Below are 12,569 nucleotides of genomic sequence, written 5' to 3'. Positions count from 1 at the left end.
AGGATCCAAATACTTCTATTGGAAAAGATATTCTTCCCCTTCTTGTACAATCAATTCTTTTTTATGATGCTTTGTGCCAAAGGGAACCTCCTACTGGGGGTAGTGCTTCTGTGTCTAGCTTAGGGGATGATGAAAGAGACTATAGAGACCTGAACAAGCTCTTGGATGACATGGGCTTGAAATTAGTGAGACCAGCTGGGTCAAGTAAGCATGGGCTTGAGTCCTAGTGCCTATGACAGGAAGGAGGAGGTTCGTAAGGAGTTAAAAATCTAGTACCTTCTATTAATTATGGGGGTGGGAAGGGTGTTGATAAGGGAGGTAAATGTATTAGATTATGAAGATTGTTAGTTGGAATATTAGAGGTTTAGGGGATTTTAGGAAGAGGAACTTGATTAGGGAGGTTTTGCATGGACATTTTCCCAATCATGTACTGATCTAGGAGACCAAACTTGAGTGTTGACAGGGGGTTCTTAGAGGGATTCGAGAAGGCCGTTGTAAGGATTGGGTTTTCGAACCATCTTGAGATTTGGTTGGGGTCATCCTTGTGTTGTGGGATGCTCTATTTCTAGAGTGGACAGTCTTGTAGGTTTCTTCTTCTGACCTATCTTGTTAGGCGGGGAAGGCAAGGGTCTATAGTGGGTTTCTTCGGTGTATGGTCCTTCTAGACCAACTCTTAGGAGTTCTTTTTGGGAAGAGCTTTATTTTGTTTTTGGTTTTTGACCCCTAGATGGATTGTGCCTAATCTCTCCCGAATTGTTTTACCTAGACCCACATCTGATCCCTTTCCAATCTTGTTGGAATCGAGTGAGGTTTCTTGGGCTCCTATTCCCTTTAAGTTTGAAAATGTGGATGGATCATGATTCCTTTCTGCCTTTGGCTAAGAATTATTGAAGTGAGGAAGAGAAGAGCCATTGGAAAGGCTTTTGGTTTATGGGGAAGTCGAAAAGGATGAAGGAGAAGTTGAAAGTATGAAATCGAGAGGAATTCGGAGATATAAGGATTAGAAAGGCCAGTACTAAAGGCAAGTTGGACTTGTAAGATAGAAAGGGAGAAGTTGTTAATCTCTTGGAGGAGAGCAAGGAGATGAAAAGGATGTTGTTAAAAAATGAATTTGTAAAGGTGATTTCAAGGAAATGAGAAGTTGGAGGTAGAAGACGAATTTTAAATGAATTAAAGATGGTTATTGTAATTCTAGATTTTTTTTCCATAGAATATTAAATGGTAAATTGAGGAAGATTTTCTTTAAGAATTTAGATGTGGAAAGGGGGGAGACTATTTCCAACCCTAGCTGATTGCCTCCAACCTCAAGAGTTTTGTTATAATTTGTACAATGAGGAGGATGTTTTTAGACCCGATGATTGAGGGATTAAAGTGGGATCAATTATCTAGAGATAAGATGTCTTGGTTGGACAAACTTCTTGAGTATGTGAGGGCTATCATCTTTGGGATGGAGAGGACTAAGGCTCCGGGGCTGGATGGATTCAACTTAGCCTTCTTTCAAGATTGTAGCGAGGTGATTAAAGGAGATTGGCGTAAGGTTTTTATTAGAATGGGATTTTCAGCAAGAGTATTAATTACAATTTCATAATTTTGGTGCCAAAGAAGAGTAGATCTATCAAGAATGCAGATTATAGACCTATTACTCTAGATTCTAGTTTGTATAAGATTATCACCAAACTACAAGCTAATAGGTTGAGTGTGATGCTTGAAAGACTATTTCTAAAGCTCAAAGTACGCTCGGGGTTGGGGAGGCGATGTTGGTAGACAGACTATGGATGCCATTTTGATTGCTAATGAGGTTACTAAGGATGTTTGAAGAGAAATAATAACGAGCTCATCTTCAAACTAGATTTTGAGAACGCTTATGACAGACTTAGTTGCAATTTCTTAGACAAGATTTTTGAGAGGAAATGAAACCCCCCAAAAGCCCACCACCGTGATATCGTCCGTTGTGGGCAAACCTCTCACGGTTTTAAAACTTGTCGTGCTAGGTGATGGTCCCAAACCCACATATTTAGTCGAGGCCCTTCTCCTCCCCAAGCAATGTGGGGGCCCTCCCCACCCTACGGACCTTAGTCCTAGGCTGCCTCTTGCCCCCATAGGGCACAGGATGTCGGTGCCACCCACCCTACCAAGACATATCGTCCTCAACATGCGTCGTCACCACGTACCCAATCGGGATCTAGCTATGATACCATATTGAATTGCCCAAACCCACTACCACAATATTTTCTACTGTTGGTGATCCTCTCATAGTTTCAAAAAAACGCATCATGATAGGTGGTGTTCACAAACCCACATTATATAGTCGAGGCCTTTCTCCTCCCCAACTGATGTGGGACACCTCCCCACCCCAAGAGCCTTAGTTCTAGCTTGACTCTTGCCCCCACAAGGTACAAGATAGTGGATGCCACCCACCTTACCGAGATATGCTCTCTTCGGCATGTGTTGTCACCACAAATTCAGTTAGGATCCAATTCTAATACCATATTCTCATGCCTAGGCCCACTACCATGCTATTATCTATTGAGAGCAACCCCTCATGATTTTAAAACGCATCATGTAGGTGGAGATCCTATACCACACATAGCCAAGGCCCTTATCCTCCCCAAGCAATGTAGGACTCCTCCCCACCCGAAGAACCTTAGTTCTAGTTTGTCTCCTGCCCCCCATAGGGCTCAAGATAGTGGATGTTGTAAGACTATCGTGATACTCGGACCCAGTACCACCATATTATCAGTTGTGGGCGAACCCTCACAATTTTAGTGTGTCGTGATAGCTAGAGGTCCCAAGCCCACATATATAGTCGAAGCCCTTCTCCTCCTGAGCAATGTGGGAGCCCACACCAGGAACCTTGGTTCTAGGTTGTCTCATACCCCCACGGAGCACAAGATAGTGAGTACCAGCACTCCACCGAGACATGTGATCCTAAACATTGGTCATCACCACACATCCGACTGAGATCCAGGTCTAATACCATATGCCCAAGCCCACTACCATAATATTTTCCATTGCGGGCGAACCCCTCATAGTTTTAAAATGTGTCATAATAGGTGGAGATCCACAACCCACATATATAGTCAAGGCCCTTCTTCTCCTTGACCAATGTAGGACTCCTCCCCACACCAAGAAATTCAGTTCTATGTTGTCACCTGCCCCCCACATCATTGGGAGGAGAAGGACCTTGGCTATATATGTCGATTGGGACCTCCACCTGTCACGAAGCATTTTAATGTCATGAGGGGTTCACCCGTAGCGGACAATATCATGGTAGTGGTCCAAGCATTATAGGAAAGGGTTTGGTGAGTGTCTGTGGATAAGCAGTTGTATGTCTAAGGTGAGCTATTCGGTTTTAGTGAATGGTGAACCTAAATCATGATTTAGGGCATCAAGGAGTACTAGACAAGGTGACCCTCCATCCCCGTCTTTGTTCATCTTAGTGGCTAATGTTTTGAATAGGTTTGTTGATAGGGCAGTGGATAGACATTTGGTAAAAGGTCTACATGTGGGGAGGGAGGGGTGAGGATTTCTCACCTCCAGTTTGCTAACGACACTATCTTCTTTTCAGATGACCATAGGCCTTCTATTTTGAATATTCTGGGTCTTCTCCATATCTTTTAGAAGGTTTATGGGGTTAAGATTAACATGGGAAGAGTAGGGCTGCTGCTATTAATGTGTCTGATGAGCTTGCTCGGGAGTTTGCTTCGAAGGTGGGGTATGGGAGTAATCCTAGATCTGTTACCTTTTGGGATCCGACCATGTAGAGGGTGGCTAAGCCATAGCAGTTAAAAGCGCGCCCCTAGGCGCAAGGCGCAATGAGGCGAAGAGGCTTGCGCCTCAAACTAGGTGGGGCAAGGCGACCTGCAAGAGGCGACGCTAGGCGAGACGAGGCGCAGTGGGGCAACAGGCGCATTGAGTCGCGCCTTGTGAATTTTTAGTCATTTAAAGGAGAGAAATAGCCACAGCCAGACCCATAGCCCTCATTCGACTTGAATGAACAAAGCCCTAGCCCCTTTCGGCCCTTCGTGAGTTCGTCTTGCACATTCGAACCAGCAAAGCCTTCGCGATCCTTCGAACCAGCAACGTGAGCTCATCTGCGAGCCTTCGAACCAGCCGGAAGCTTTAGCGACTTTGTCTTTGAGCTTCGAACCAGGATCATGAGTTCATCTTCAACATTTTGAAGAAGCACGACCCTTCGCGACTCCGTTTCGAATTAGCAGGAGCCCTCGTGAGTTCATCTGCCTGCCTTCGAACCAGCCGTGAGTTCATCCGCCTGCCTTCGAACACGACGTGAGTTTGTCATGTCGTCTTCGACATTTCGAACCAGCAGCAAGCTCGTCTTTGAGCCTTCGAACCTTCGTAAGTCTGCTGCTGCTTGCGTCCTTCTTCCTGCTGCCTGCTTGCTGCGTGCTGCTGACTGCAGCCTGCTGCTTCTCTTTTTCTTCTTCTTCTTCCTCTTTATATGTAAGCTTATAAATTAAATATTTAGTTTAATTAATGTAAGCTAATAAATTATAAATAATACATAATATTTATTCTTTTTGCTGAAATTTAGCTACTGTTTTTTAATTTGTAATATTTAGTTTAATTAATGTAGGTTTATAAATTATAACTAATACATAATATTTATTCTTTTTATTGAAATTTAGCTACTCTTTTTCTTCTTCTTCTTCTACTTCTTCTTCTTTATATGTAATTACTAATTAAATATTTAGTTTAATTAATGTAAGTTTATAAATTATAACTAATACATAATATTTATTCTTTTTATTGAAATTTAGCTACTGTTTTATAATTTGTTTGGAAATGCATTATATAAGTCTTAACTTTTAAATGGGTTATTGCATGAATTAGGCTATTAGCTACTAATACAAAATGAGTTATTGCCTAATTTGCTTGAAATATATGATACATTGTTTTTTCAGTTAGGATGCCAAGTCTAAAATCTTAAATGGATTATGGTTCTAGATGTGAGGGCTCGGCAAAGAAAGATCCTACATGGAAGTATGCACATTTGGATGATCAGAAAAATAGAAATAATTTGACTTGCAATTTTTGTGGTAAAGTCACAAGGGGAGGAATATTTCGGGCAAAACAACACATTGTTGGAGGATTTCGAAATGTGAAAGAATGCTCTAAGTGCCCAGCTCATGTACGTGAGGAGATTAAAGAGTATATGTTGAAGAAAGATATGGAAAAGGAGAAAAATGAGCTATTGCCCGACTTTGATGATACAAATCCTTATGGTGAAGATGAAGAAGATGAAGTTCAAGAAATTGACACTTGTGGCAAGAGAGTGCTTACTGGTGATGGAAGTAAAAGATCATACCAATCCAACTTGAAGAAACCAAAACAGAAGGGGCCTATAGACTTGGTTTTTACTCCTGATCCAAAGAAAGCGGTTCAAGCAAGGAAAGAAGGGAAGATGAAGCAAACATCAATGAATGAGGCATGCAAGAAAGAACTAAGGAAAAAGGAAATGGGAGATTTTGCTAGGTGGATGTATGACGCTGGAATACCATTTAATGTTGTGGTAGATTGGTAGGATGGATGGCGATTCTGATGAAGATGATGAACTTGTGTTTGAAGATGATATATTGACTTGGGATTCTGTTGCTAAAGTTGCTGGACTAAATAACCCCCCACATCACACTAGATCAAGAATAAGTGCAAATATGCCATCATCGTCTAGAGGAAGAGGAAGAGCTTCATCTAGCAGTGCAACCAGTGCTAGGGGCCGGACCACAATGTTGGAACTTGTAGATGAGGATGAAATCCAAGTGGATAAGAGCAAAGGAGAAGGAAGAGGAAAAAGATGTTGGAGAAAACAATTCTGATGATGAGGAGGAAGATGATGATATCTTCACAGAATTAGTTGATGATGAGTGATGACTGATGATTGAGGAGGATTTTTTAGATTTTATACTTTGAAATCTTTTATTGTACTCTTTTCTTTTGATGTTGAACTATGTTCAATTGTTGATGGTTTTGGGCTTTGTCCTGGCAATTTTATTAAATTTCCAATTTTTTTATTGAATGTTTTGGCATTTTAAATTCTAATATTACTAGATATTCATATGTTCATATATCAATTACCCCAAATAGAAATTTTACACCATTTTAATAATTGTGTGCCTCACGACTCGCGCCTCAGCTTCAAAGACCCTTTGCACCTCGGCATGCCTCGCGCCTCTGACTACTATGGGTTAAGCATTTAAATGCATGGAAGGGGGCTCTTTTTTCTCTTAAAGGTTAGAATTACTCTTATCCAAGCCTGTCTTTCTAGTATTCCATTGAATTATCTTTCTATTTTTAAGATTCTAGTGGTGGTTGCTAGCAAAATAGAGAAAATCATGAGACACTCTCTATGGTTGGCGGTCAATAATTTTAAGGATCATTTGGTGAGCTGGGAGATTGTGTATAGATCTAAACAAGAGGGTGGTTTGGGCCTTGGAAATTTGGTGTCTAAAAACACCGCTCTCTTGGCTAAATGGCTTTGGCGATTTCCCTTGGCAGATTCTTCCCTTTGGCATAGAGTGGTTAAAAGCAAGTTTGGGCTAGATGAGAATAGAATGGGTGGAAACCAATTTTGAATCTAGATGTTCTTCAAAAAATCTGTGGGAAGCTACCTCTCATATTTATCCCCCCTTTTCCCCTACAAAGTTTGTGTTGGGAAGGGATTATAATATTCATTTTTGCAAAGACCTTTGGTTGGGGAATGTTCTTTTGTCCATCTCTTTTCCTTATCTCTTTCATTTGAGCTTTAGGCAAAATAGTACCATTTCTTCTTTTGTTGTTGACTCGGTGGTCTTTGCCTTCGTGGGATTTCACTTTCAGAGGCCCTTTAAAGATAGCGAGGCGGAAGAGTTATCCTCTTTGTTATTGTTGGATAAATATTGCATTTCTTTGGAAGCGGATTGTTGTTATTGGTCCTTGGATCCTTTAGGGACACATTCTTGCAAATCATTTTGTGAATTTTTGACTAGTTCAGACTCTTCTTTTTTCTCTCCACTACTCTATTTGGAAGGCCAAACCCCCCACCCCCAAAAAATCAAGCCTTTTATCTGGTTGGTTGCAGCACTTGCACTTAATAGAATCAATCCAATAACTTGTTGCAAACTAGGAGATCAATGAAAACACCCTCTCCAGATGTTTGTGTGCTTTGTTGAAACTGTTCAAAATCTGCATCTCATTTTTTATGCAGTGTGATTTTGTCTCGAGGGTGTGGAATAAGTTATTTGGTTTATTGGGAAAGCGTTTGGTTTTTCCAGAGACAGTGGAGGATTTTTGCAGTTTCTTTTTTTGTCGGTTTTGGAAGGAAATAGGACAGGACAACGATTGGGAAATGTCCTTTCTTTAGTGATGTGTGGTTGGAACGTAATGTGTGCATCTCTTTGGGGAAAAGTTGACCTTTTTGCTGATTGGGGAAAAGATTCATTACATGGCATCTCTTTGATGTGCTGGTTATAGAAATTTTAAGGAGGTGAGCTTTTTAGATATTCAGCATGATTGGCAATATTTGGTTGTTTGGTATGGCGTGTTAGAATTTTTATTTTTATTTTTTTTTCCTTTCTTGTACTACTTTTTGTGTTTTTATCTGGTTGGTCCCAGATTATGTAAAGGAGATGTCTTATTCTCCTTGCTGTATATTCTTAATCTATTAATGAACCTCTTCTTTCGCTATCAATATATATACACACATATAATTAGGTACAGTTTCCTGTAACAGTAAATCAACAATTAAATCCAATTTGAAAAACAAGTTAGCTACACGCATGCAAATTTAAAATTTACAGAAATCACATTGAAAGTTACTCAACAGACATACCAACAACAGATGAGAGGCCCCTCTTTTCAGCTTCTTGATTGTCACTTGCATTTCTCCCTGCAGTTGACAAAGGCTTGTGGCTTAAATCTTTACCTGCCTGAGAACCAGATGCTGCATCAATTCCTCCTTCGCGTTTCTGCCGGGCTTGCTCAGCCATTAGCTGCCATTTTGACAGCATGTCATCTCCTCCAACAGCAGCCCGGGCTGCAACATTTGCTGCTGTTGTCCGCATTTTGTCATCCTCCTCTTTGTTCGGCTACAGTGGTGAGAGAAACTTAGAGAGAGAAGATTCTTTGTTGGTTAGGCAGTGAATATAAAAAACTTAAGAAAATAATCACTTTAGATACCTTTATTGATTTTACACGACCTTCATCTTTCTCCTTATCACCATCTGCTCCAGTGCTATCATCGGGCTGCATTCACACTCAAAAAATATAGAACTTCAAAAGAGATGCTTCCATACACACGTTAACAAAAGAAACTCACTTCATTGAGTTTTCGGAGTTTTTCTGCTTCTGCCTGTTTTTTTTCCCATTCTTCCCTTGATTTTCGGTTCATTAATAAAATCTGTTGCCGAACATCTGAGGTAATAAAAGTCCGGTGTCTTGGTTTCTCAGAGTCAACACGCTGCAGAAATTAATTTATAATCAGGGAAAGGAAATGAAAGATCAAATATTAACAGGAAAAAGAAACAAAACTGACCTGTTTAGACAGTCTGATTAAATTACTTATTAATCCACGCAGTCTTTCCTCCACACACTAAAGATTCAGTTGCATAAGAAAATGTTTAACATATCATAATGAAAAGGCACCAAGTATCTGGCATCTCACCAGTGACAAGCAACGCTCTGCATCATTGCTTACGCTCATTACACCACATCTGGCCACTGCCAACCGCCCACCCCCAAGACACCCAACAGACACAAAAATAAAATTAAATAAAACATGTTAAAAATTAAAAGAGGAAATAATTTTTTTTTAAATGACCAAAAACACACACAGTAGATATCAAGTTATCAGCATCTAGCCATCTATCGTTACTTTTCTCTTCAAACACAAAATGCATACATTCAGAGTCATGAAACACAAATATATTCATCACTAAGGGGACAGAGAATTTTAACTGATTTGTGCCAATTTTTTCTTAAGGGGAATTCTCTGCAAAATCAGTCTTTCTTCTTCTTCTTGCACAACCTTCCGCGATGCTTCTGAAGCTCGACTGTCCTCCTTGGGCCCGGACAAAAGCTGTTCTTCTTCTTCCTGTAAAAATCAAAATACCAAATCTGTTCAATTTCTTAACACAAGCAGTGCAAATCGTTTCCTTTATTAGCTAATACATTTAGCAAGGCAGAATCAAAGATGGGAGAGATGAAGATGGCAAAATACCATACCCTGAGATTAACTCCACTGACAGCTGTGACATCATTGAGTTGTTCAATGCTTTGATCTGAAAAGGCCCCGGATACTTTTTGCTTTTTACTGTATGATAATGAAATATGCATGCATTGATTTAAGAAGTCATGAAAGCAAGGCCAAAATTGAGAAGAAATAAAATACCGTCGCAGCAACCAATAAAATTCACGCCCAGGCCACAAATAGAACAAAATAAGTATTTCACCTTGACAGAGGTGGTGATGAACCAAGTGCTTCAAGTGGCTTTTTCTGGCCAATGGAAGGCTTTTTGGGAGGCGTCCTTGTGTTAATTCCTGCTGGAGAGGTCGTGGGCACAACTCGAGGGTTTAACTGGTAAGATTTAAAAGCAACAAGGAAATTAGTCAATAACTATCTTCTCCTCTTCAATAAAATCTCTTCTTTTTCAACATAAAAAAAAAGTAAATAATAATAAAAAAGATGGTGGCAAATTTAAACAATATCTAAATGACAAGATCACATATTTCAAACAGCAGGAACACAACAATTTACAATAAACCAAAAAGAAAGGTACCAGATGTAGACCTCAGAAAACAAGGATTTTTTGTAATGTTATAATGTTACGTTTGGTTTGCAAAATGGGATAGGTAGGGAATGAAATTTATTGTACAAGGTTATAATATTTTACAATCAAAAGGCATTGTCATCCCAAGGCAAATGGTGATGCAAAAGTTGGTGTATTCTAACCAACATGGAATAGGTATAGGAACAGACATTCCAATGAAACTTGAGAATACTCACTTCTTGTGTATCCATGTTTTGATTAGAATAAAACTTTTGTATGATCATTTGCCTCAAAATAGTACAACTTTTTCTCCTTTTTCCTCCTTTTGTTTTGGTGAATTATTATATATTTGCACAATGGATATCTCATTCCCTCCTCATTCCATTCCACGAGCAAAATATGGTCCATTAAGCTGGATGGAAACAGAATTTTTTGTCAAAAGGTGGGACTCACTCTCATTAAAAGTACCTTGACAAATCTCCCCATTTACTACATGTCTCTCTTTCCCCTTTCGAATTCAGTTGCCAAGAGACTTGAAGGAATTCAAAGGAGGTTTCTTTTGGGGAGCTTCAGTGCGGAATTCAAATTTCACCTTGTCAAATGGGGAATGGTGAAGCAACCCATTCATTTAGGAGGCTTGGGTTTGAAGTCCCTCTGCATTTTAAATAAAGCCCTTTTAAGGAAATGGCTGTGGAGTTTCATGATTGAGAAGGATCACCTTTGGCAGGTAATCATTGCTATGAAATATAGACTAGAACTAAATTGGATCTCCTAGGCTAGCGGAGGACCACATGGTGTAGGGGTGTGGAATTTCATCAGGAAAGGCTAGAATGATTTCTTTCCTTGTATTAGATTTCAATAAGGTGATGGGGAAAATATTTAGTTTTGGCATGATGCGTGACGCAATCAGGAAGCCCTCAGTGTCTTATTTCCAGCCATTTACAACTTGGCCTGTGACAAAGATGGCTGCATCAGTCAGCACCTCAAAACCTCATATCAGGAGCTATTTTGGAACACTCCTTCCTTAGAAATGTGGAAGCAACCAGCTCACAGATTTCTACAGCTTCCTTTACAACTTCCAGCACCATAATAGTACTGATATTCTAGTTTGGACCTTAGATGAGAAGGGGGTCCCCACAGTGAGATCCTTCTATAGGAAGCACTTTCCTTTGGAGTCATTTCCCTTGGACTCAGATTTGGAAGACAGCTGCTAACACAAAAGCTGCCTTTCTTACCCGGGAAGCAACACATGGTAAGATCTTGACTTTGGATGATTTGCAAAGAAGGGGCCTGTTAATCACATCCCTTTTCATGACTGACGAAGAATCAGTAGAGCACATCCTCCTTCATTGCACTTGGACCAGGAATCTTTGGAATATGACTCTGATTGAACAATGGTGGGTTATTGCTAACTCTGTCGGACGGGAATTTAGGCCTGGATAGGGATTTGGGCAACAAAAGAGAAGATAAAGGCTATGTCCCTCATTATTCTTGCAATTTTCCGGTGCATTTTGAAAGAGAGGAATAGGAGAGTGTTTAAAAATTCAACCTCTGCACTCCAGATCAGCACAGAGTACTTGGTTTACTGCAGTCAATAACTGGCATAGTGGGACTTTAATGACTATAATGTAGTCTTTGATTTTTGTGACACCTTTCAGGGTGCTTGACTTTCTGTACTATAGGCTGGCATCCCCTTGATGCCTTTTCAATAAATTTATTCATTAAAAAAAAATAGTTATAGTATTTTTGCTGAGTTAAATGATTTTACCTATAAATTGTTTATAATGCATTTGATTATCCTTATGTCATGTTTGGTTTGTGGAACGGAATGAGGTAGAGAAGGAATGGAACATAAATTTGAACGGAGAGTATGGCAAAATCAAGTCATAAATTCGATTTCATAATTTTCATTCCATTGCCATGTACAAAATGTGTAGTGTGTCCTTATGCCATTGCAATAGCTTCACAAGTTGCTACAATCCCACAGGGAGCATGTACTAAAGATATTTTGATCATATAAAGATGGTTAGGTTACAACTAACAATACCTCATTAGGGTTGGACTGTATCGTTGCATGAGGCCATGTTACAAATGAAATTCAACAATTATTTGGCAGTGTTGAATATTTCGATTCATGTGTCATGAATAGTGTTTCAACTTTCAACAAGACACATAGATGAGTTCATGTCACACAAATCCTACAATTAAGAAATCATATTTATATACATGAAGAGTTGCAAATAACACCTTTTCAAACATTATTTTTTCTATTTTACGAGATATTTTTTATTTAGGGCAAAAGACACTCACCTCCCCTGAGGTTTCAAAAATTCCACAAATCTCCCTGAGGTTTGCCAAAAAGACACAAACCTATGCTAGAAAAACTTGTCATTTTGCAAAATGCAACGAGAGGTTTGTCTTTTTGGCAAACCTTAGGGGAGGTCCCCAGGAATTTTTGAAATCTTGGGGCAAGTTCCTGAAATTTTTTAAACTTTAGAGAAGGTCATTATCTTTCAGTCAACCTCAGGGGAGGTCGTTGTCTTTTGCCCTTCTTTTTATTGTCACCATTCAAGGCCATATGCAAAACATATCTTAAAACACAAATATTTCTTAAAACACTGACCTTTTGTAATCTCCAAAATAGCACCCCATCATTCTTTGTTACAAGGCAATATATATATTACACATCACATCCCCCCCCCCCCCAAAAGGGAAAAAGAAAAAAATAAATAAATAAATAAAGCTCAAAAGTTATAAGTCAATTCAATCAAATAGCATTAACATCCCATGCCCATAAAGAAATGG

General features: G+C 39.5%; 1 protein-coding gene across 8 annotated transcripts in view; it reads right to left on the bottom strand.

Annotated features, from left to right (window-relative positions):
- Positions 1–12,569, bottom strand: part of LOC131161591 (transcription initiation factor TFIID subunit 4b) — a 49,888-nt gene that overhangs the window by 14,330 nt on the left and 22,989 nt on the right. For all 8 annotated transcript variants that reach the window (XM_058117441.1, XM_058117444.1, XM_058117447.1 and 5 more), the window contains exons 7-14: positions 9,447–9,571; positions 9,220–9,307; positions 8,953–9,088; positions 8,660–8,715; positions 8,531–8,587; positions 8,315–8,455; positions 8,176–8,241; positions 7,829–8,084 (exon numbers count right to left, since the gene is read on the bottom strand). In XM_058117441.1, coding sequence (XP_057973424.1) covers positions 7,829–8,084; positions 8,176–8,241; positions 8,315–8,455; positions 8,531–8,587; positions 8,660–8,715; positions 8,953–9,088; positions 9,220–9,307; positions 9,447–9,571 — 925 coding nt within the window. The remainder of the gene's footprint in view (positions 1–7,828; positions 8,085–8,175; positions 8,242–8,314; positions 8,456–8,530; positions 8,588–8,659; positions 8,716–8,952; positions 9,089–9,219; positions 9,308–9,446; positions 9,572–12,569) is intronic.

This window comes from Malania oleifera, chromosome 8, assembly GCF_029873635.1.
Source record: "Malania oleifera isolate guangnan ecotype guangnan chromosome 8, ASM2987363v1, whole genome shotgun sequence".
Classification (NCBI taxonomy): Eukaryota; Viridiplantae; Streptophyta; class Magnoliopsida; order Santalales; family Ximeniaceae; genus Malania; species Malania oleifera.
Note: the sequence above shows the minus strand (reverse complement) of the source record. Positions and strands in the feature narration are given on the sequence as shown.